The 22,724-nt window shown below is 55.4% G+C and overlaps 1 protein-coding gene across 4 annotated transcripts; it reads right to left on the bottom strand.

The window, feature by feature from the left end:
- Nucleotides 1-9: 9 nt before the first annotated feature.
- Nucleotides 10-16,979, bottom strand: AMPD2 (adenosine monophosphate deaminase 2). 4 transcript variants are annotated; one of them, XM_051993119.1, is made up of 18 exons: nt 16,879-16,979; nt 9,201-9,331; nt 8,343-8,473; nt 7,944-8,012; nt 7,438-7,549; nt 7,012-7,198; nt 6,403-6,544; nt 6,105-6,191; nt 5,863-5,992; nt 3,609-3,803; nt 3,377-3,508; nt 2,777-2,940; nt 2,364-2,490; nt 2,123-2,286; nt 1,565-1,685; nt 619-792; nt 336-446; nt 10-231 (listed from the first exon to the last, which is right to left on the bottom strand). In XM_051993119.1, the coding sequence occupies exons 2-18, from the start codon at nt 9,228-9,230 to the stop codon at nt 22-24; spliced, it is 2,286 nt and encodes a 761-aa protein (XP_051849079.1). In that variant the 5' UTR covers nt 9,231-9,331; nt 16,879-16,979; the 3' UTR covers nt 10-21. The 4 variants fall into 4 exon arrangements, with proteins under 4 accessions (XP_051849079.1, XP_051849076.1, XP_051849078.1 ...); XM_051993116.1 differs by lacking the exon at nt 16,879-16,979 and adding an exon at nt 16,517-16,792; XM_051993118.1 differs by lacking the exon at nt 16,879-16,979 and adding an exon at nt 14,859-15,028.
- Nucleotides 16,980-22,724: the final 5,745 nt, after the last annotated feature.

Below are 22,724 nucleotides of genomic sequence, written 5' to 3' on the forward strand. Positions count from 1 at the left end.
GGCGGGCGGGCGGCACTGGGCTCAGTGCGGCCCGGGGCTCATGGTGAGGCCGGCCTCCTCGGGGATGGGCTCCAGCGTCTCGCTCTGCACCGCCTGCGTGATGAGCGCCAGCTCCTGGCACAGCGTCTCGTGGCGGTAGCCCACGCGGATGTCCGGCACGTTGGTGCGGCGGATGTCATTGCCTTCGGGCCCTTCTTTGGTGTAGTTGGGCCCCAGCCAGTGGCTCTTCACCTGAGAAGGGCAGGCCGCTGAGCAGACCCCGCGGGGAGGGGGGCCGGGCCTCTGGGCCCCTCTGCCCCCCCCTCCCCCTCCGCTCCATCCCTGGGAGCCGTTACCTTGTGAGAGAAGCCGCTCATGAGCACGCTGTTCCGGGCCAGCTCACACATGTCACAAGAGCTCAGCTTCCACACCTGGGTGGCGATGCTGTACTCCTCCATCAGCGGCTCCTGGGGCGGGAGAGCCTGGTTAGGAGCCCCCCACCCCAGCACACCGAGGAGAGGGGCCCGGGGGGGGGGAGGGGAGGAAAGGCCGGGCGGGGGCCTCCCAGCCTCCCAGGGGGACAGGAGCCCCAGTGCCGCGCTCTCCCAGCAGGGGGCAGCACCAGCCCTCGGCTCTGACCTTGGTGAAGTGGAACTGCAGGGGGTCATCGGTGGAGAGCGAGACCATGAGCCCCCGGGACAGGTACTCGGGCAGGGGGTTGCGGTGGTAGCTGAGGAACAGGCTGTTGTTGCTGAGCGGGGACATGGCGATGCCGATCTGGGCCAGGTAATAGAGGTACTGCAGGACCGGAGCCTGGAGGGGAGGCGCAGGAGGTCGCAGCGCTGCCCTTCCCATCCCCCCGCCCCGTCAGCCCCGTTTGTGGGGCCGGGCTCCCAGGACCGGGTTTTAGGGGCTTGCTGGGAGTGCTCCAACGTGGTCGTGGGGAGGGGGGAAGGGGGCTAAAGGCAAAGCCGGGCTGAGACGGGGAGGCTTCTGGAAGAAGCTGAGGCTGGGAACACTGATGGGGGGGAGGGGGGGAAGAGGAGGTTACGGGGGAGGGGGGGGTGTTAAGCTGAACGCTGGGGGAGGAGGATTTGGGGGGAAGCGGGGAAACCCTGTACGATGTCCTGCAAAGAGGGGGAGCCGTGGGGGAGAAGGGGCCTGGCTGTGGTAGGTGCTGGCTGGAAGGTTCAGGATGTTACTGGGAGCCGGGTGGGCTGACGGGGGCTGGGGGCCGACTCCTGGGGGGGCTGATTAAGGGCCGCGCTGCGCTGGCGATGACCTAGTGTGGTCACGGCGGGGGTCCTGAGGCTGGAGCGCGGGGATCGATTTGTGGTGAGGAGTACTGATGGAGAAAAGGGGGGCGGGGCAGTACTGGGTAGCGCGGAGTGATGGGGGCTGCAGGCGCAGGTCGCGGCTAACAGGAATAGCTGGTAGAGTGAGGGTACTGAGAAGCGGGGGCGGGGCAGCCAGTCGCTGGGGTCTCAGTTGTGCAGAGGGCGCTGACTGTCGCATCTACTGATGGCAAAGGGAGAAGGGCCCCGGGTGAACGCGACGGGGGGCGTGAGCTTGGGACGCGACTGACCTTTCGGAGCAGGAGCCCGTGGGAGATGTTCTCGGCCAGCATGAAGGCCGACACCAGATGATGGATGGGTCCCGCCTCGCCGCAGTGGGGACGGAGCACGAAGGTGTGAAAGCCTCGCTGTCTGTGGGGGGGACGGGACGACGGCAGGCTGAGAGCGGCTCCCTGCCCGGGGTCCGAGCTCCTCGCCCCGAAAGGCCCCGAACTCCTCCCCCACCCATGGAAGAAAAGCTCAGGGAGCAAGCGGAGGCCCTGGGAGAGCGGCAGGGGGCAGGGGCGGGGGAGGGCCGAAGAAGGGCTGCCCCGGGCCTGAGTCTGCACCAGCGCCTAGGAGAGAGGCGCCAGCTTTGGGAGCCGCACGAGCCCGGCCAGGGAACGGAGGATGGGAAAGGGGGCTGGCGGCCCCCCGCTACGGGACTCGGGAGAAGCATCAGTCAGAATGCGCGCTGAGTTCGTCCTCGCTCCGTGGGCCCACAAGCCGGCGGGAACCTAACCTCCCCTTTCAGAATCCAGGACGAGCGCTGTACCCGCAGCTCCCCAGCCCAGCACCCGCCACCTCACCTGCGCAGGTGGTTGAGCACCGCCATGTTGGCGTAGGTGTAGTACAGGTAGTAGGAGTAGGGAGGGTTGTCCTCCTCTACCCAGGCCTCAGGCAGCGGGCTTTCCAGATTGAACACATGGTTCTCGGGCTTGGATTCGTCATCCACGCTGTCAAAGCCGTCCACCTGGGGAGGGAGCACGGGGGGAGGGGGTCAGAGTCCCCCAGTGCGGCTCGGGGGCCCCCCGAGAGCCCCCCACTCACGTGCTCCAAGAAGAGGTGCAGCTCTGGGTGGCTGGCGGGGTGCACCGTGGCCTCAAACAGCGGCAGGAAGATGTTCTCCAGCATCTCCTGGAAGTTGGCCAGCTGGCCCTTGGTGCGGTACACGTCACTGTGTGGGAGCGGAGGGGGACCGGTCAGAGAGGGGGGCTCTTAGTGGAGGCAGCTTTAGGACTCCTAAGCCATGAGGAGGCTCGGGCTAGAAGCCCGAGACCCCTGCAGCCCTCCGGGAAGGAGAACAGGAAGCTCCCTGTGCCGAGCGGAGCCCCCCGACGCACTCAGAGCTGGACCTGCCACGGGGCCGCCCTGAACGGCCACTCTCATGCCCCTGGGGCTCGGGAAGGGACAGAGGCTTCCCGGAGGGACGGAGCCCAACCACCCGGACCTGGGGTACTCACAAAAGCCGGGGCACCTGCACCAGCCAGCGCACGTTGGGCGAATGCACGCGATGCCCCACGGCCCAGCGCGCCAGCTTGTCCCACTCATCGCGAGAACGTCCGTACACTGAGAGGCGCAGCTCGGCGTTCTGGTATTTGCTCTCCTCCAAATCTGACATCACCTCCTGGGGGGGGACACAGACAGACTGATCGGTAACCCCCAGAGAGAGTCCAGGACCGAGTTCAAGTCCTGCCTCAGACACTTACTAACTGCAGAACCCTGGGCAAATACAGTAACCGAAACATTGATAAAAAAAGACAAGAATAGCCAGCATTTATGCAACCCTTTAAGACTGGCAAAGCAGTTTACCTTTAAGTACGATGTGATTCTCACAGCAACCTTGGGAGGAAAATGCTATTATTATCCCCACTGGACAGATAAGAAAACTAAGTCACAAAAAGGGTCTCAGAGCTAGCTGCCTCAGTTTCTCCATCTGTAAATGAGCATCTTCCTAACAGCATCTACCGCCCAAGGCCGCTGTGAGGATTGAATGAGGATATTTGTAAAGTGCTTTGCACTTAGCACTGTGAGCTGCTGTTATCATAAATAAACACCCTTACCTTGATGATGTGGGCAAAGTATTTCCCCGAGACTCTATTGTCTGTTTTGATGAAAATCTCTCGAAGGACGGACTCTCCGATGGGGTTGTATTTGGCGTTGAACTTGTCAAATCGATGGAAGGTGTTCCGGTCCTGGGAGCCAGGCCAGAGAGCTCTCAGAGCCCCGCTCCGCCCAGAGCCCCCTCCCCAGCACACGCCAGGCCCGGAGCCCCCCTTCTGCCCTGGGACCTACCGCGTGCACATCTAGCGTGTCCACACTCAGGTCATAGGCTGTGAGGTTCATGCTCTGGAAGACCTCCCGCAGCGTCTGCTCCCGGCCCTGCTCCACGTGCACGATCTCCTCCAGGTGCCGCTTCATGGCCCTCTTGATGAAGCGGAGGAGGTGCTTCTGGTTCATGCAGGATGAGGCATGGATGTGTGTGTCCACCTGGAGGCACCGCAGGGGGCGCAGAAGGGTCATCGAGTGACAGAGGGGGTGGCTGGGAGGGCCAGGGGAGGGGGAAACGCCCTCGGGAAAAGGGGCAGGGCCTGCTCCAGGAGAGCAAACTCCTGCTCCAGACTGGACAGGACAGCCTCAGGGGAGGAAAACTATCTCCCTCTCCGGGACGTGAAGGGAAAAAGCCCTACACTTTATGGGCAAAGATCCCTTTGTGGGAGGTGCACCAGATGGGGATGGATTTGGGAAAAGGTTGGAGAGAAGGGCAGTAGGAGGAGATGGAGGGAGAGAAGAGACAGGGAAGGGATAGACGGAGAAACAGGAAAGAGGAAGAAACAATGGAGAAACAATAGGAGTAAAGGGAGAAACATAAAGGAAGAAAGAGAAAGGGGGAAGAGAAAAGGAGAACAGAGAAAGAGTGAAAGAGTAAAAGGGAGAGGAGAAAAGGGGAGAGAGAAAAAAAAGAGCAGAGAAAGAATAAGAAAGTAAAAGAGAGAGGAGAAAAGGGGAAAGAGAAAAGGAGAACAGAAAAAGAGTGAAAGAGTAAAAGGCAGAGGAGAAAAGGGGAAAGAGAAAAAGAGAGCAGAAAAAGACAGAGTGAAAAAGGGAGAAGAGAAAGGGGAAAGAGAAAAGGAGAGCAGAAAAAGTGAAAGAGTAAAAAGCAGAGGAGAAAAGGGGAAAGAGAAAAAAAAGAGCAGAGAAAGAATAAGAAAGTAAAAGAGGAGAAAAGGGGAGAGAGAAAAAAAAGAGCAGAGAAAGAACAAGAGAGTAAAAGAGAGAGGAGAAAAGGGGAAAGAGAAAAGGAGAACAGAAAAAGAGTGAAAGAGTAAAAGGCAGAGGAGAAAAGGGAAAGAGAAAAAGAGAGCAGAAAAAGACAGAGTGAAAAAGGGAGAAGAGAAAGGGGAAAGAGAAAAGGAGAACAGAAAAAGAGTGAAAGAGTAAAAGGCAGAGGAGAAAAGGGGAGAGAGAAAAAAAAGAGCAGAAAAAGACAGAGTGAAAAAGGGAGAAGAGAAAGGGGAAAGAGAAAAGGAGAACAGAAAAAGAGTAAAAGGCAGAGGAGAAAAGGGGAAAGAGAAAAGGAGAGCAGAAAAAGTGAAAGAGTAAAAGGCAGAGGAGAAAAGGGGAAAGAGAAAAAGAGAGCAGAAAAAGACAGAGTGAAAAAGGGAGAAGAGAAAAGGAGAACAGAAAAAGAGTGAAAGAGTAAAAGGCAGAGGAGAAAAGGGGAAGAGAAAAGGAGAACAGAGAAAGAGTGAAAGAGTAAAAAGCAGAGGAGAAAAGGGGAAAGAGAAAAAGAGAGCAGAAAAAGACAGAGTGAAAAAGGGAGCAGAGAAAGGGGAAAGAGAAAAGGAGAACAGAAAAAGAGTGAAAGAGTAAAAGGCAGAGGAGAAAAGGGGAGAGAGAAAAAAAAGAGCAGAAAAAGACAGAGTGAAAAAGGGAGAAGAGAAAAGGAGAAAGAGAAAAGGAGAGCAGAAAAAGTGAAAGAGTAAAAAGCAGAGGAGAAAAGGGGAAAGAGAAAAAAAAGAGCAGAGAAAGAATAAGAAAGTAAAAGAGGAGAAAAGGGGAAAGAGAAAAGGAGAACAGAAAAAGAGTAAAAGGCAGAGGAGAAAAGGGGAAAGAGAAAAAAAAGAGCAGAAAAAGACAGAGTGAAAACGGGAGAAGAGAAAGGGGAAAGAGAAAAGGAGAACAGAAAAAGACAGAGTAAAAAAGAGAGGAGAAAAGGGGAAAGAGAAAAAAAAAGCAGAAAAAGAGTAAGAGAGTAAAAGAGAGAGGAGAAAGGGGGAAAGAGAAAAGGAGAACAGAAAAAGACAGAGTGAAAAAGTAGAAGGGGAAGGAGAAAAGGAGGGAGGGGTTCAGCCCATGACACAGATGGTTGGGATTGGCTGAACTGTGGTTTTTCCTCCTCTTTATGAATTCTTATAACAAGGGAAGGATTGTTGGGAGGTGAGAGAAGAGAGATATATTTAGAAATTAGGGTGCTATGAAAACAAAAATCAATACAAAGGTCCCTGTTCTTAAAGAAAGGGGAGAGCAGGCCAAGAGGAGGACCGACCTTTCTGATGTTGTAGAAGTCCCGGTGGGGCACCTTCTTCTGGGCAGCCAGCTCCTTCATCTCATTGAGCAGCACGTGCATCTGGAATTTGGAGCTCAGGTACTGCAGTCGACGATAGCAGAAGGACTTTCTGGGAAACGGTAAGGGAGACGAGGGCATGGGGCGAGCTGAGCGTCCGGCCAGCAGGAGCCCGAGGGCCCGCTCGGCCCTGGAGCAAGGCAGCGGGGGGCTCGGGGACTTACATGGGACCATTGATGATGAGTGCCATCAGCACATTGACGTCAGCCACAAACTCCTGGAGATCAGGGTAGGGCAGCTCCAGCTCTGTCCTGCAGGGAGCCCGGGCTGAGGAGAGGGAGCCAACGCCAATGGCCTCCCTCCCACTCAGTCTCACTCAGCCCACCTCCCCCCACTGGGACCTTTCTCCTTCCTCTGAGCCCCCTCCACCCCTGGTCACCTGCCTGCCCCATTCTCACCTCCCTTCTGCCACACTTGGTCATCTACCCTTTATTTGTTATCCCTTCCTCCCTGCCCACTTACTGTTCCTCGGGACCCCTTTTCAGGTAGACGTGGACAACTCCTCGGACCATGCGGAGGCCAAAGCCCAGGTCCGCGGGCATGGCAGAAGGCTCACAGTGGTCATAAGGGTGCTGTTCCAGCACCGGGGGATGTACCGGGGCATCTGGTAGGTGTGTGAGTGGGGAAGAGGGCAAAGTTCAGGACTCTGGGTGTCTCACCGGCTCTGCCCCCTTTTCACCCAAAGAAGGGTCTCCCCAATCCCAGGAGCCGGAGGCCATCACGCCAAGGCCAGGTGCAGGGCCACCGAAGGCCGCTGGAAGAACGGCTGCGCCCGCCCCGTCCACCCCCATCTTTCCCCCCAAAGCCAGCTTTGCACATGGATCTGTGCCAGCCCAAGGCATGCCCACCGGAGGCCCCAGAAACCCATGCAGATCTGAGCGGGGCTGGGACAGGAGAAAGGTAAGAGGCCTGCAAGCGAGCGAGACGCTGGAGTCAGAATGGAGCAAGGCCCGTGACAGAGCCTGGAGGAGGGATTCCGGACACAGAATGCATTCCGGGGTCGGGAGGGCGAGCCCTGGGGCCCCTCTTCTGGGACGAGGAGTAAAAGGAAAACAAAAAGGGACGTCGCACCTGCAGACACAGGGGTCTCTGGGCCCTGCTCGAAAGCCCTGGTCTCCAGCGGCTTCTCGGCCAGCTGCTGTAGGAAACGTCGCGTGGTGGGGCAGAAACTCTGCAGGGCCAGGGCCATGTACTTCTCCCGGATGAACAAGGCCCGCACCACACTCTTGGCAGCATCCAATAGGTCGGTGAACGGCACCTGAGGACGGGGGTGGAGGCGGGGAGGAGGCTCCTTCTCACAAGCCTTGTTCCCAGGCCGTCTCTGCGCGCCCCCCCCCCCCCCAAGCCCCAGGACTTCGTCCTGCATAAGCCATGGGGACAGCTTAAGAGTTCTCACACGGCCAAGTCCGAAGTGACCCCGGAGCCTTGGAGGGGGCGCGCAGGGCCTAATCCCAGTGACGCAGAGCGCTCCGAATGCGGGCTCTGGGACACACTCACCCCACACTTCTCCTCCCCAGAGATGGAGACCCTCTGAAACTCCCGCTCCAGGTGCCCATCTCGCTCCCTGGGCCCGCGGTCACCTTGAGCTTCACTCTGCTCCTTGTACAACCTGCGGAGAGAGCAAAGTGAAGGGAGGGGAGAAGGAGGGAGGCCTGGGGAGGGGCCATCACACTCCTTCTCAAAGCTTCGTAAAGGGGGGAAAGAGCTGGAAGGGGACAGTTTAATGCCCCTGCTGTGAGCCTGGCGGCTCTCAGAGCTCAGGAGTTCTGACCTGAACCAGGGCCAAAGCGGATCAGCAAGGCGGTGAGCCCTGGGGAGTGGGGGGGTGGGGGGGCCCGCAAAGGGGGAGGAGGGGTCATATGGGGAGAGGGGGGCAAGCTTCCAGGCCCAGCCCCGGCGCTTTCTGTCCGGGCGAGTCAGGCAAACCGAGTCTCCAAAAACTGGCGAATGGGCCGGGGGCAGTGGGGAGCAGAAAGCAGCTTATCCCACCCCGCGTCACTCACTGCAGATCTGCATCACTGTCTGTCTTCAGAAAGTCTTGCTTGGCCCTGAGCAGAATGTCCGGTTCCAACCTGGAGGGAGAAGAGGCCAGGCAGCTGACCGGGCCTGAAGTGGGTCCCAGGCAGGGAGGCAGGAGAAGCAGCCCCAACGGGGCGAGCAGGGCCGGGAGCACCGAGCCCAGCCCCACGGGCACCTCTGCCGGGCATGGGAACGGACGGGGTGGGGGGCCGGCAGGGGGGGACAGCGAGCCCCTTCAGGGAAGCCTAAGGGAAAGGCCCAGGCCTCTGGAGACGCCTAAAGCTTCACCAGGCCAGCTAAGACTCGCAGCACAAGCTCCCACAGCGGGGACCCTGCTCGGTCTGCGGCCGGCCTGGCCTGGCTGGGGGGAGGGGCTGGCTCACTTGACATCCTGGCTAATCTGCCGCTCCAGCCGCTGGCGCCGCTCCTCCAGCTGCTCAATGGGGCTCTCCTCTGGGAATTCATACGGAGCACTTCGGAGCTCGCTCTCTGCCAAGGAGCGGCTGAACAATTCCTGGCGAGAGACAGCAGAGGTGGCAGGGGCATCCTGGAGGACAGGCACCCGCAGGCACGCTCTGCCCATCCCCAGCAGCAAGATGGCCCCCGGCCCAGTCCTCCCCGCCAGGTCCTCCCCGCCCGGTCCTCCCCGCCCGGTCCTCCATGCCCGGTCCTTCCCGCCAGGTCCTCCCCGCCTGGTCCTCCCCGCCCGGTCCTCCATGCCCGGTCCTTCCCGCCAGGTCCTCCCTGCCAGGTCCTCCCCACCAGGTCCTCCCCGCCAGGTCCTCCCTGCCCGGTCCTTCCCGCCCAGACCTCCATGCCCGGTCCTCCCTGCCAGGTCCTCCCCGCCAGGTCCTCCCCGCCTGGTCCTCCCCGCCTGGTCCTCCCCGCCCGGACCTCCATGCCTGGTCCTCCCCGCCCGGTCCTCCCCGCCAGGTCCTCCCCGCCCGGTCCTCCCCGCCCAGACCTCCATGCCCGGTCCTCCCTGCCAGGTCCTCCCTGCCAGGTCCTCCCTGCCTGGTCCTCCCCGCCCGGACCTCCATGCCCGGTCCTCCCTGCCCGGTCCTCCCTGCCCGGTCCTCCCCGCCAGGTTCTCCCCGCCAGGTCCTCCCTGCCCAGTCTATCTTTGGAGGGTGTGAGTGAGGATTAAGATGGAAAGGGCAGAAAGCAGAGCGGTCAGTCATGCATCAGGAATGGGAGGAGGGGGCGGCGGAGGGAGGGGGGCCACAGGACACGGCGGGTACCTCAGCGATCTCCTTGCATTTGCCATCCATGGAGGTGCGCAGGTCGAGTGGGAAGTGCTTGAGGCAGGGGGGAGGGCCCGGCAGGGAGCGGGCGGATTGCAGCGGGGGTCCCCCCAGCCCGCCCCGAGCCTCTGTAGAGAGAGACGGTGACCGGTCAGTAAGGAGCAGGAAGGGAGAGGGACAGAGCCCCCGGGCATCCGTGCCTCCCCCACCCCCCATTTCTGGCCGATCCCCCTCACTGGGAGCCTGGGAACCGGGCCTGCTAAGGATCAGGAGGGGGCACGGACCAGGCCCACAGTGAGGGCCAGAGGGGAGACTGCGCTGGAGGAGCGACCCCACAGACCCGGCAGCTCCGGCCCAACTCAAGGGAAGCCAGGCTCTGGCTCCTGAGCAAGGAACTTCCAGAAAGATGGGGCCGATCTTGCCCCCTTCTTGCCCCCAGGCGTCCCACCAGGAAAGACTCAAGGGAGAAAGCGCAGGGCGGGGACGCCTGTGACCTCTGGGTGGGGGGCCGGAGCCCCAGACGCTGCAGACCCCGCGGGCCTGAGGGACCCCGGGCTGCCCGCGCCCTGCGCCTCAGAGAGCCTGACCCCGGTGGGGGAGGGGAGCCGGAGGCTAATCACCGGCTGGCAAACTGGAAGGGAAGCCACAGCTCCTCGGCAGGGCACAGCCCACAAGGGGCAGGGCCAGGGAGGAGCGGGAACTTGACTGTGTCCCCCGGGGCTGGTCCTTTCCCCCAGGACCCTGGAGCTGCCAAGAGGCTGCCTGGCCCCACCCCACAGTTGGCTGCCCCTCAAGGAAGGAGCCACCACCAACAGGCTACGCCAGTCCCGAGGCCCAGGCCGGAGGGCTCGCCGAGGATCTGGGGAGGGGGCAGCGAGCTGCCTTCAGCCCAAGCCTCCCGAGGAGGGCCGGGACCTCGGGGCCTTGAAGGTCTGAGGTGGTGTCTGGCTGCAGAGCCCGGGGCGCCGCCGGCCCCCAACCCACCCCCCCCGGCCCCCATCCGGCCACCCCCCAACATCCAGATGTCCAGGATCAGTACCAATTGGGCCCAAACTCAGGCTGCGTGCCTCTAATCCCTCCCACTGTGGTCCTGGGAAAGGCTGGGGGGCACTGCCTGGCAGAGCTCTACGGGGACCCCGCAGCAGCCCGGGGCCAGCCCAGCCCAGGACCCCAGGGCCCTCTGCCCAGGCTGGCCCGTCTGGGCTCAGCAGGAGCCCCGAGCCTGCCTCCCTTCTCTCGGGACCAGGAAAGCTCACTGCCTCAGTCCCGGAGCCGAGCCCCCAGCTCTCCCCCTGGCATGCCGCCCTCCCAATCCACTCCCTACCTGCAGAGATCTGGCAGCCCCGGGCCAGGCCTCTGCCAGTGCTGTGAGCCCCTCACTGGAGCTGCTGCCCGCCCGCCCGTGTGAGGCTGCAGTCAGTCCCCGAGGACGGCTCTGGAGCCGGCACGGACCATACCAAGTGCAGCTGCAGACGGGGGTGAGGTGGGGGTGGGAGGAAGCCTGGGGTGCCAGGGCAGGGGCGGGGGGGGGGGCGCGAGGACATGAGGAGACTTCGGGCTCTGCAGCCATGAGTGGCACAGGGGCGGGGGAGCCAGGGGCAGCCCAAAGCCGGACCTTGCCCTTAACCCCTGGGCCGCCGAAGCAGAGGCCAGCACCGGACGTCAAGGAGGAGAGTGGGGAGGTTTGGCTCCGAGGGAGGAGGGGCCCAGGGCGCTCCTCCTGAAAACTGGCTGCCCCTCGGGGGCACCGAGAGCCCACACAGCCGCCAGCACAGGTGAGCCAGGCCCTGGCACTCCAGGCCAGGAATCTGGTTGGGGGCAAGAGGCAGAGGAGACTCTCACCTGCCCCAGCACAATAGCCCACCCCAGCCCTCCTTCTATTGTTAGAAGCCCAAAGCTTCCACAGCTGCTTTCCTGGCTCCCCGCAGGGAAGGCCCCACAGCTAGAGTATCCCTGAGAAAGAGAGAGACAGAGAGACAGAGAAAAGAGAAAGACACAGGGAAAATAAAAAGAGAGGGAAGGAGGGAGGAAGGAAAAGAGGAAGGGAGGGAGGGACAGAGAGAGAGAGGAGAGAGAAAAAAAGAGGATGGAAAAGAAGGGAGGGAGGGACAGAGAGAGAGAAGAGAGAGAAAAAAAGAAGAGGGAGGAAAAGAAGGGAGGGAGGGACAGAGAGAGAGAAGAGAGAGAAAAAAAGAAGAAAGAGGGAGGAAAAGAAGGGAGGGAGGGACAGAGAGAGAAGGACATAAGGCAAACAGAAGAAAGAGAGGGAAGGAGGGAGGAAAAGAGGAAGGGAGAGAAGGACAGAGAGAGAGAAAAAAGAAAGACAAAGGGAAAATAGAAGAAAGGAAAAGAGGAGGGAGGGAGGGACAGAGAAAAGAGAAAAAAAAAACAGAAAGGGAAAATAAAGAGAAGAAAGAGGGGGAGAAAAAATAGGGAGGAAAAGCTACCTAGAGAGAAAAGAGAAAGAGAGACAAAGAGAGAGAAAATAAGAAGAGAGAGAAAGTGGGAGAAAGGAAGGAAGGAAGAGAGAGAGAGAGGAAAATATAAAGACAGGGAAAATAGAAGAGAGAGAAACAAAAAGAAAGAGAGGAAAAATAAAGAGGAGAGAGAGAAAAGAAAGAGGGAGGGAGAGTAAAAGAATGAGGGGGAAAAAAAAAAGAGGAAAAGAGGGAGGAAAGAAGAGGAGACAGAGACAGAGCCTCTCTCGGGAACGGGAGGACGCAGGGCAGGTGCTGTGACTGGGCGTCTCGAGAACCCCAGGCCTCCCCTTCTCCGAGCACCCCATCTTCTCCGAGCGCAGCAATCCCACGCTGCCACCCCTCCCCCCAGACCCCGCCAGCCCCATCCCCAGCCCGGGGGCCGCCTCTCCGGCTGCAGCTCCCTTTGCTCCCACAGGCGCATTCTCAGAGCAGAGAGGCTCCGCAGGAGGCCCCAAGGAGGAGGAGGCTGGGGTTCCTGCTCGCTGCTGGCCCAGCCCCGAGAGCGACAAGGGCCCCTGTGGGGCAGCGGGGAGGGCCCACGGGGAGGGGGGGGGGGCTGGATGGACCCAAGTCTTCCCTAGAGGAAGGCTGCCAGGGGCAGGGATGGGGGAGGCCGCCCCGGAGACGCGGAGAACGCTGGCCTAGCAGAGCGGGCGCGGGTTCGGATCCTGACTCCCGCTCACCAGCTGAGCGACCCAAAGCAGCGCCTCTGCCTCCCAGTCGGGGTTTTCTCTTTTGTGAGGGACCGCGAGTGCTCGCGGCTCGTTCTGGGAGACAAGCATCGTGGAACCCGAACGTCGCCATCACATTGTCATCCTCTGAGGGGTGGGGGCGCCCTGAGACCCCCCGGCCACAGAGGCCTCTTGTCTTGTCCTGACTGCCCCTAGAAAGATCAGTCTCGGGCTATGGGCCAGAGGCCCGCTCTGACCTCCAGCCTCATTCTCCTCCCCCCGGACAGGCTGGCCCACCCCCGGAGAAAGCAGGCTGCCGGGTCCCAGGAGGACCTGTCGGGCTCCTTATGAGTCGGCGGGGCTGAAGGTGACCATCAGACATGAATGAAGGAGAGAAGCCTCCCGCGGGGTCCGGCTGGCCTTGCCCCAGGAGCAGGAAGAAGTCCCGTAGATGACCTCCTCTGGAGGCGCCGGGTGGCTGAGCAGTCAGAACGAGTCCTGGCCCGGGCCTCCGTGTGTGTCTGCCTCAGTTTCCCGACCGCAGAATGGGACCATCACTGCCCCTGCCTTCCAGGGCTCACTTGGCAGGCCTGGCTTTGACTCTCACTTTACAGACTTGCTCAGGGTCACAGCTAATCTGTCCTGGGGCCGGATTCCAATTCAGGACCTGGGGCTTTAAGTCCAAAGCTATTCATGGGGGCAGGAGCCTCTGACTCACAGAATCCCGTAATCTCTGCAGGGGAGACTAAATGTCATCTAGCCCAGGCTGGACTTGGACAAGCATTCCCTCTAAGGCAGTTCCAACGAGTGCTGACCCTGCTCGCAGGCCCTGGTGCAAGCCCGGAGGCAGAGACCCGAGTTCAAATCCAGCCGCCAGTACTGACAAGCTGGGCCCCTCACCCAGCCTACCTCTGTTTCTCCATCTGCAAAATGGCGGTGAGAACAGCGATTGTGGGAATAAAATGGAACGTTTTCGAGCGCTGCATAAATGGTAGCTGTTAACTAATGCAAACCACTGGTTCCCCGGCCGATTCTCAGTCCCCACGAGCCCCTGAAGTTTCCTCCCCAGAGTGGGACAAGTGTACAAGAAGCGAGCTGCACCACAGCCTGCTGGGAGACCCAGCTGCCTCCGGAAATCTTGGCTCCTACTCACCAGGCAACCCTGCCTATTTCAGCCCGAAGGCAGCCTCTTCTCCCCCTTGAGAACTCAGTCACATAAACCTGGGAGAACCGGCACCCCTGGGCGCCCCGCCGGCCCCCGAGATCCCCCCCAGCCTCTGTCCTCCGGGCAGCAGGTTCTCCTTCCCAAGCCTCTGGACTTCTGCACCTGACAGGGTGACAAGCGAGCTCCCCATCCTCCCTACCACGCACCCCGACACCTCGGCTAGCACGGCCTGGGGCCCCCGGGGTCCGAGCGCCCGAGCAGCTTCCCCAGGGACCCGGCGGGTCCGAGCACCTGAGCAGCTTCCCCAAGGGTCCCAGACCCGCGGCCCAAGCAGCTTCCCTGAGGGCCAGCACACTTAGGACAATGACAAATCCCAGAGTCCTCCAGGCTGGTACCGTCAGGGCCCAACCCCCTGAGCAGCCTCGGGGCTCCATGCCCCCAGTCACCGCCATGACGCCCTGAAAAGGGCATTCTCAGCAATCACACAGACCAGGACGTCCCAGGAGCGAGAGCACTCCACAAGGGAACAAAAATAAGCGCTTCTTTTCGAGGGGAAGGGGGGATCCTCCGCAAATACGCAAAGATAAGAACGTTTATCCACTAGGCAGCGCGGGCACCACAGCGGGAGGCTGGCCAGGAGCTCCTGGCAGTGTCACTGAGCCAGGCCACCCTTCATCATCTTCCCCAAATGGTGCAACGGCGTCTGCCGCGCAACACGAGAACGGGAGAAAGCGGGGCCGGCCTGCACACGGGCGCACGCAGAGCCAGGGGGCCGCAGGGACATCCCTGCAGGGTCACAGACAGTCCGGGAGCCACCGTGCCCACGAGCCGAACAACACACTCACAGCCAGGGCCCCAGACAGCACAGCTGAGAGCAGATGGGCCAATCAATCAGCACACACTCCTCCAGCGAGACACCCAGAGGGCGGGCAGAGACCCTGGGGGTCCGGGCGCTGCCCCCCAGTGCAGCGAGCCCCTGCAGCTCCAACACCGCCACGGCCGCCCACCCCCCCACTCCATTCACACACTACGCGCCGCTCGGGGATACCCACACACCCGCACAGATGCACGTGGGTGCAAACAAAATCCCAGCATGTCAGACACAAGAGGGCTGGGTTCCCCGCAGGACGGGGCTCCAGATCCCGCCAGCTCGCCCCCACTTTCCCAGCAAACAAACAAGCTCCCCCCTCCCCCGCCCCCGGGGAGCTCCACACCGACTTCCCGTGTCCGGACTCTGCCCCGGCCTCCCCATCACCCTCTGTGTGGGCACCTGGGCAGAGGGAATGCCCACCCTGCACTTGGCCGGAGCCAGCTGGGGGGTGGGGGGCCACAGACTCACCTGGGGCATTGCCCGCCTGCAGACTGGCCCGCTTCTTAAAGGGGTACTTGGCCTTGGGCTTCCCTGGGGACGCCGAGGAGGATGCCATGGCTGGGGCCTCAGCTGGCAGCCAGGAGCCTCGATCTGCCACATCCAACCCTTTCCTCCGCCCCGCCTCCCTCCCCGCCTGCCCGCCCCCGACGGGGAGTGACTGATGCAGGAAGCTCAGCCCAGCCCGGCCTGGCAGCGGAAGAGGCCCAGGCCAGGATTTCCAGCGTCGCCCAGGCAACCGCAGAGTGCGCTAGCTCCTTCCCTCCCTCCTACCACCAGCCCTCAGCCCATGCCCCTGGGATGGCGCAACTGACTCTCAGCTGGGGGGGAGGAAAAAGAAGCGAGCCTGGGGGGAGGGGAGCAGGCGGAGCCAGGGCCCAGCTCTCCAGGAACAGCACCACTCGCACCCCAAACCCCCCAAGCCAAGTGGGGGCCCTGCCTGGCCCAACCCTGCTGGGGCAGAACCCAGGAACCCAGCGTCTGTCCACATGCTCAGAACTCGGGGCGCTCTTGGTCTTCCCCAGGGACTCCCCAAATCGGGTCAGAGCCCCCCTAAAGCAGACACCCCAAGGAGAGGACCAGGGAGCCACCCCTAGCCAGATGGCAAGCGGTCAGTCTGGGGAAAATTCCATTGTCCCCAGCAGGAGGGAGGGGAACACCGGGGAGCCCAGCCCTTTCTTGGGTGGATGTTTTGTTTTAGTTTTGTTTTTCTTTGGGGGGGAAGGGGAGGGAGGATGATTCTGGGAAACTGGAACCAAAGAATGTTAGAACTGGAAAGGACATCTAGTCCAACTTCTAATTTCACACATGAGGGAAAAGCTGCCCAGGGGTGAAGTGGTTCGCTCAAGTCAACCTAAGAAAACTGAGAAGCAGCACTGGGACCCAAACCCGGATGGAGGGATTGCCAACCTCGCCTTTCTGGCCCAAAGTCCCCAGGACTTTGTCTTTCCATAACCTGAATTTTACCTTTCCATTACCTAGAGTTCTCCACTTCAGGTGTGTGATGTCCTTTGCCCTGGAAACTAAGCCCGCTCCCTCCTTCTGATCAGAGGTCACAAAGCCATATGGTGTGTGGCCCAGACCTAGCACATGGTGTCTGAGAGCTCACATTTTTAAAAGTGGTTTTTTTTGGATAACTAGATTTCCAAAACTAAAATCCATAAAATTTACCCCAAAGTGGTTTTCCCTTTTGCATTTTATTTTATGCCACACTTTGGAAAAGAGGTCCACAGGTTTCCCTAGACCGCCAAAGGGCGGTGTGATGCACCAGAACAGGCTCTCCCCCTTCTAGAAGAGGTGAAGGGAATTCTGTAACCCGCGTAAGTGACTGACCCAGGGGCGCCCTTCCAGCTAAGTACTGGAGTCGGAATGCGAACTCGGCGTCGCCAAATTTCCCTCTTTCCATACCACAAAGCTGGAAGAGATTTTTGAGAGCACCTGGTTCACCTTGATTTGCAGGTGAGGAAAAGGAGGTCCAGAGAATAGGAAGAAGCTGTAAGCGGCAGGAGCCACCAGGTGTCCGGTTCCAAATCCTGCGCTCCACGCGCCACTCTCGGCTGCCCCCTGGGCGCGCTGCCAGGGGAGACAAGCACTGCCCCGCCCCCCAGGCCCCTGGAAGCCACACTCACCTGCTGCCATGCTGGCAGGAAAGGAGGGAGGAGGAGGCTACCCACGTGTTTGGACTCTGCGGCGAGGAAGAGCAGGGGTCAGCTAGCTCCGGAACTCGGGGGTCACGCGCAGGGCAGACCACGTGCTCCCGAGAGGGTCGAGAGATCGGGCCTCGGACCCGGAACTGACTTCGTTCGGAACTCTTCCCCACTCCCCGCTCCGGCTCTTACTGGGCCCGGACTCTGACCCCGGCGCGGGGATACGGAAGAAACCAAATGCAAACACAACCCTCGCCCCCGCGAAAACCCCCAAATCCAAAATCCGGCCCCAGTCCCGCCCCCATCCGGCCGGCTCCCGGCCCCGCCCCCGGCTCCTCCCTCACCTCGCGGTTCGTGGTCACGTGGGCTACCCGGGCCGGGCTCTGTCAGGGATGCTCTTCTCCCGGAGCTCGCAGGGAGCGCAGGTCGTGGGCGCTCACTCCGTCCGCTTCTGTGGCGGGAGGAACGGGGCGGGGCGGGGCGGGGGGATTAGGTGTAGCCAATCGCCTCCCCTCTCTGGCCTCAGTTGGCTCATCTGTAAAAGGAAAGGGCGGAACCACAGGCCCTCTTCAAGCCCTTGCCCGGGAACCGACAAAAAAGTTAGGGGCCGGAGGGGATGCCTCATGAGGGAGTAGCGCCTACTAAACCCCTCTAAAATTCTTTAATTCGGAGCCTTGTTTTCCACAGAGAAGGCCAGGGTCCGGAGGGTTCGGTTCCCTGGGTTTGGGGCCCGCCATCCGACCCCTGGGCCCCAGACTTTCAGCGGACCCTAACAGCTGGCGTTTCGACAGCGCTTTTTATCGGAACCCGGCATGTTGGCAGTCCGACTGTTACCGTGCTCATTTTACAGGTAGGGAAACTGAGGGGTGCTAAAGTTGGAGTGACTTGTCCACAGTCGAACGGCCAGGGCCGGAGTCCAGTGCAGGTTTTCTCCAAAGCCCCTTCTGTCCATTCGTGCCAAATCAGCCTTTCACGTACTCGATGGCATCGTGCCTGCCATCCCCCGAAGGCCAGGTCTTTCCTCTGAGCTAAATATTCCAATTCCTTGGATTGATCCTTCATGAACTGAAGGCCCCTATCATCCAAGAGAGAGGTTCAGTCCTACAGTACCCAGGTCTGGACCCCTCAGTGGTTCTCAAAGTGTGGTCTAGAGAATCCTGGCAGTCTCTGAAACCCTTTTAGAGGGTCTACAAATTCAAAAATAGCTTTTATTTCCAACATGGTAAATGTCTATAAATATAATCCAGATAAATAAAAACGCTTTGGAGAGCTCCTCAATAATGTTTAATAAGATAAAGATACTGAAAACAAAAGTTAGAGAACCACTGCCATATTATGAGTCATGAGGAACATCCCCTGTAGAAATGCAAGCCCCTTCTTGGCAACTGACATACAGTCTTAGGGCACTGAGTCACACAGTCTGCAAAAGAACTATTAACTTTCCTTCTGCTCACTCTTTCCTCTACAACCTGAGAATGTCCTTAGAATTAAAAGCAGTACCTTTGGGGTTTCCATGTCACACTGTGGAATGAACAAATGTGACAGGAGATTGTTAGCAGAATTGGTCACTGGCAGTAATGATAATTGCTTCTAATAATAATCACTTTTTCGGTTTCTGTAGAGACCAGACCTTTGCCCCCCCACAGACAGTTGTTACTAATTTGAACCCGGTGGATTTAACTCCACCCTCTTCTCACCCACTCTTACCACAGCTCTTTAGGTTCTGGTCAACTACCTCAGGAGCCCTTGGACTCTTGCCCTTAGGCCTTCTTACATTCCCTTTACCATTCTGATGTGGTACAGTGGCTTTGGGAGTGATGTAGTCACTTTAGAAATGGATATATATATATGTGCATGTATGTATATATGTGTGTGTGTATGTATGTATGTATGTATTTATTTAAACTAGCAAAAAACCGCCATCCACTTTATTCCACTAATCCATCCCTGAAGGATATCTGGATTGTGTTCTAAGAGTTTGGGCTGCATCTCACAACTAGACTTGAGCACTTCCTAGTTTCATAAGAGAAGAAAAGGGGTTGTTGTTACCCCCCCTTACCCAACTTCCCACCAGTCATATTGACCCCAATCCTATGATGTCATCGGCCATGCTCTATTCTTTGTTCTGTACTCCTCAAATCCCTTTAAATTTACTCAATTGTTCCTTGCTCTTTGCTATCCCCCTCTCTTGGAATTTAGCCTGTTTTCACTGGGTTTACAGCTTTGTCTATTAGTTTAGAAATTATCTCAGCTTCCAAATTATTTTGGAACGACCACAATACCGAGCTGGAATCCCAATGAATTTTGGATACCCTTGCACCTCTAAACCCCAATAATATTCTATGTGTTCTGCTACCTCCAGCTAATATCCATTCCCTGGTATTCTGCCCCTTACCCCCACCTTAGTTCAATTTATTTTTAAGACAAATTTACAGCCACGGACCCCAAGGTCCCATACTTAAAGTAAGCAACGTTTAAATTGGATGCTTAGTAGGACAATGTGGCATTGGAGAAAGAGCACTAGGTAGTGAATTAATTTAATTTAATTTAAATTTAATTTTACTTATTTTATTCTGAACTTAAGAAATAAAACAAGCATTTCCATAATAGAAAAAAGGTGAGTATACATGAAATTGCATATCTATTATGTATGACTTACTATTTTAAATATTTAATAAAATTATCATGTAACTTTCTTATCTTTGTCTGTTTTCTCTTTCTTCTACCCCAACCTCCTCCACCCCTCCATCCACCCCACCCCATCCTAGACTGGCTACCATTAGCCATTTTATACATGATTCTATTTATCAGTTCTTTCTCTAGGATGAAGGAAACATCTTTTAAACATATATATATTTAAATCAGCAAAAAACTGCCATCCTACCCTCCCACCCTAACCCTTCCCCCAACTTAAGAACAATAACCCTATTAAGAAAAATAAACCCTATTACAAACACATGTAGTCAATCAAAACAAATCTTCACATTGACCATATCCAAAAATAAAATTGGTCTTATTCTGCACCCTGAGTCCTTCACCTGTCTATCCACCTTTTTTCTATAGATGTTTATTTGTACACCCTAATTATGAGACAATTTCCCTTTCCCTTTGTCCTCCCAGTGTATTCTTCTTCGCTTCTCATTTCTCATAGCTCTCATGTCTTTTCTAATGTTTTTTCCTAAAGCACTCTCATTTCATTTATATAAACATTTTTTCAATTTTCTTTTTAAACTCTTGCTTTATCTTTTAGTTGAGTTTGTGCTCACATTATGTTTTCCTCTAACACATTACTTGCAAATGTTTCCTGGGCAGGAATACCCTCTAGACCAGGGGTTCTTAACCTTTTTGACCCCTTTATCAGTCTGGTGAAGCTCTTTAGACCCCTTTTCAGAATATTTTTAAAAGCATAAAATAAAATACAGAAGATTATAAAGAAAAACAATTTCATTTTAAAAAGTTAACAATATATTTATATATGTACACACACAGAGATTTAAATTCATGGGTCCCGGGTTAAGAATTTCTGCTCTACAATCTGGAATTATACCCAAAAAGTTATCAAACTATGCATACCCTTTGATCCAGCAGTGCTACTACTGGGCTTATACCCCAAAGAGATCTTAAAAAAGGGAAAGGGGCCTGTTTGTGCCAAAATGTTTGTGGCAGCCCTGTTTGTAGTGGCCAGAAACTGGAAACTGAGTGGATGCCCATCAATTGGAGAATGGCTGAATAAATTGTGATATATGAATGTTATGGAATATTATTGTTCTGTAAGAAATGACCAGCAGGATTTCAGAAAAGCCTGGAGAGACTTACATGAACTGATACTAAGTAAAATGAGTAGAACCAGGAGATCATTATACACTTCGACAACGATACTGTGTGAGGATGTATTCCCATGGAAGTAAATATCTTTGACAAAGAGAAGATCTAATTCAGTTCCAATTGATCAGTGATGGACAGCATTAGCTACAACCAGAGAAAGAACACTGGGAAATGAGTGTGAACTATTTGCATTTTTGTTTTTCTTCCCGGGTTATTTTTACCTTCTGAAACCAATTCTTTCTCTGCAACAAGAGAACTGTTTGGTTCTGCACACACATATTATATCTAGGATATACTATAACATATTTAACATGTATAAGACTGCCTGCCATCTAGGGGAGGGGGTGGAGGGAGGGAAGGGAAAAGTTGGAACAGAAGTGAGTGCAAGGGATAATATTGTAAAAAAAAAAAATACCCATGTATATGTACTGTCAATAAAGTTATTAAAAAAATAAAAGAACAAAAAAAAACATGCTCTAGAACGTTAGATTAAATGATTATCTACATTGTATTTGAAAACCATTAATAATAGGAACCCATTCTGCCTTTGGACAACTCTAACTGATAGTAAGTTTATCTTAATATAAACTCCAAATCTGCTTCCCTGAAGCATTTGGGGTTCTTGTTTTCCTTTCAGGAGCTAATAAAACAAATTTACTTCCTTCTTTTTGTAAAATAACTATCCTGTTCTCCCTTCCCCTTCCTCCCTCTTTCTATTTTTCAGGCTACACATCCTGGTACTTCCACTGAAGACACACCCATCAGTTCCGTGGTCATATTGCCCATACTTCTGGGAATATATGTCACAATGTAATTGCTGAGATCTATAGTTTATCAAAGGTTAATAGTTGGAATTCACTGAGGCATTCTGTCACCTTCTTCCATACTTTCCAGTCTAATGTTAGATCATTCTCCTTGGTAGAGAAACCATGATTTTTCCTTCTGTTTGTCATTCATTGTAATTTTTACATCCACTTCAAAGAGGGGACCTATCCATTCTTTTTTTTGCCTGCAATATCAATATTTGCCCTTTTTGTTATCCTTAGTATTCACATTTATTCCTCTTTGTATAATGCTTTAAGGCTTACAACACTATTCTCACAATAATCCTGGTAAGTAGGTGGCAGCAGCAGCAAAAGAAGAAAAAAAAAGAGGAAGAAGAAGAGGAGGAAGGAGGAGGAGAATGATATCCTCCTTTTACTTATAAGGAAACAGAAGCTCAAAAAAGTTAAAGGAATTTGCCCATGATCACTCAGCTAGCACCAGAATCAGAATTCAAGTCTGTCTCCTGAACCTCATTCTAATGTTCTTGCCATACACAACCCAGCTCATCCGGCACTGTTAGTGTTTCTGACATTCTTGGGACATACGTTGCTCTTTTGGGTCTACTTGGTATAAATATATTGCTTTTCCTCAAAAAAAATATATATATAAGCTGTTTTTTTTCTTCCTTGTATTTTTTTAACCTTTGGGTCTGATTTTTCTTGCACAGCATGACAAATGTGGAAATATGTTTAGAGGAATTAAATATGTTTAACCTATATCAGATTTGCTTCCTGTCTCGGGGAGGGGGAAAAGAGAGGAAAAAATTTGGAACACAAGGCTTGGCGAGGTGAATATTGAAAACTATCTTTGCCTATATTTGGAAAAATAAAATATTACTTTATATATATGTACATACATACACACATACATTTGTATATACATGTATATATTTAACTGAATTCTGCATTATCTGTTCTTGTTTCCTCCTTCTATATGTCTAATAAAAATCTAAGGAAATGAATAAATTTCCTGGAGAGCATCCACCTCATTTGTGTTTAAATACTCAACATCTGAGCTGAATCATGCAGAATCATGGAGTTCACAGATAATTCAGAAGATGGTCCACCCTCTCTGATCTCTCTAACAAGTGGTCATCTACCTTGACGAAAGGATATGGAATTTATCTCCTCAAATGAAAGGCTGGTTTACTTTATCATTCACTTCACAACCTTGGGCTGCAGACATGTGAGACCATTGCTGTTATTACTGTTCCTAGGACTTTCTGCCTATTGATTCTTCTATGTTACTGGCAGTCTCCACTGATATTTTTCTTTCATCACAACCACACCTCTCTGTGGTATTCTGCTTAGCAGATGTATGTGGGAAGTGTCACATTATCTCGGAGGCCATAAGAGGCCGTGGAAAGTTTCACAGCTGGGAAGTGATAAATCTTTAAGTCAGGAAAGATCATTTTGGTTCTAGATTGGATCCATTAAGGAGGCTCTTCCTTGATCTCATCAGAACATCATCATCCCTGCAGGGAACCCATCGCTACTCAAAATGAATCCTTTAATTTAAATAGTACTGAAATGGATTGTAG

Source organism: Antechinus flavipes, chromosome 4 (assembly GCF_016432865.1).
Source record: "Antechinus flavipes isolate AdamAnt ecotype Samford, QLD, Australia chromosome 4, AdamAnt_v2, whole genome shotgun sequence".
NCBI classification, from domain to species: Eukaryota; Metazoa; Chordata; class Mammalia; order Dasyuromorphia; family Dasyuridae; genus Antechinus; species Antechinus flavipes.

Bases quoted from the DNA above. Each gene is read 5' to 3' on its own strand.
- AMPD2 (XM_051993118.1), bottom strand. From the start codon at position 14,946: ATGGCATCCTCCTCGGCGTCCCCAGGGAAGCCCAAGGCCAAGTACCCC. The intron at 6,545-7,011 runs GTGCGACGTCCC...CACACCTACCAG, and splicing joins AGAGACCCCTGTGTCTGCAG to ATGCCCCGGTACATCCCCCG. The intron at 6,192-6,402 runs GTAAGTGGGCAG...GGCTCCCTGCAG, and splicing joins AAAAGGGGTCCCGAGGAACA to GACAGAGCTGGAGCTGCCCT.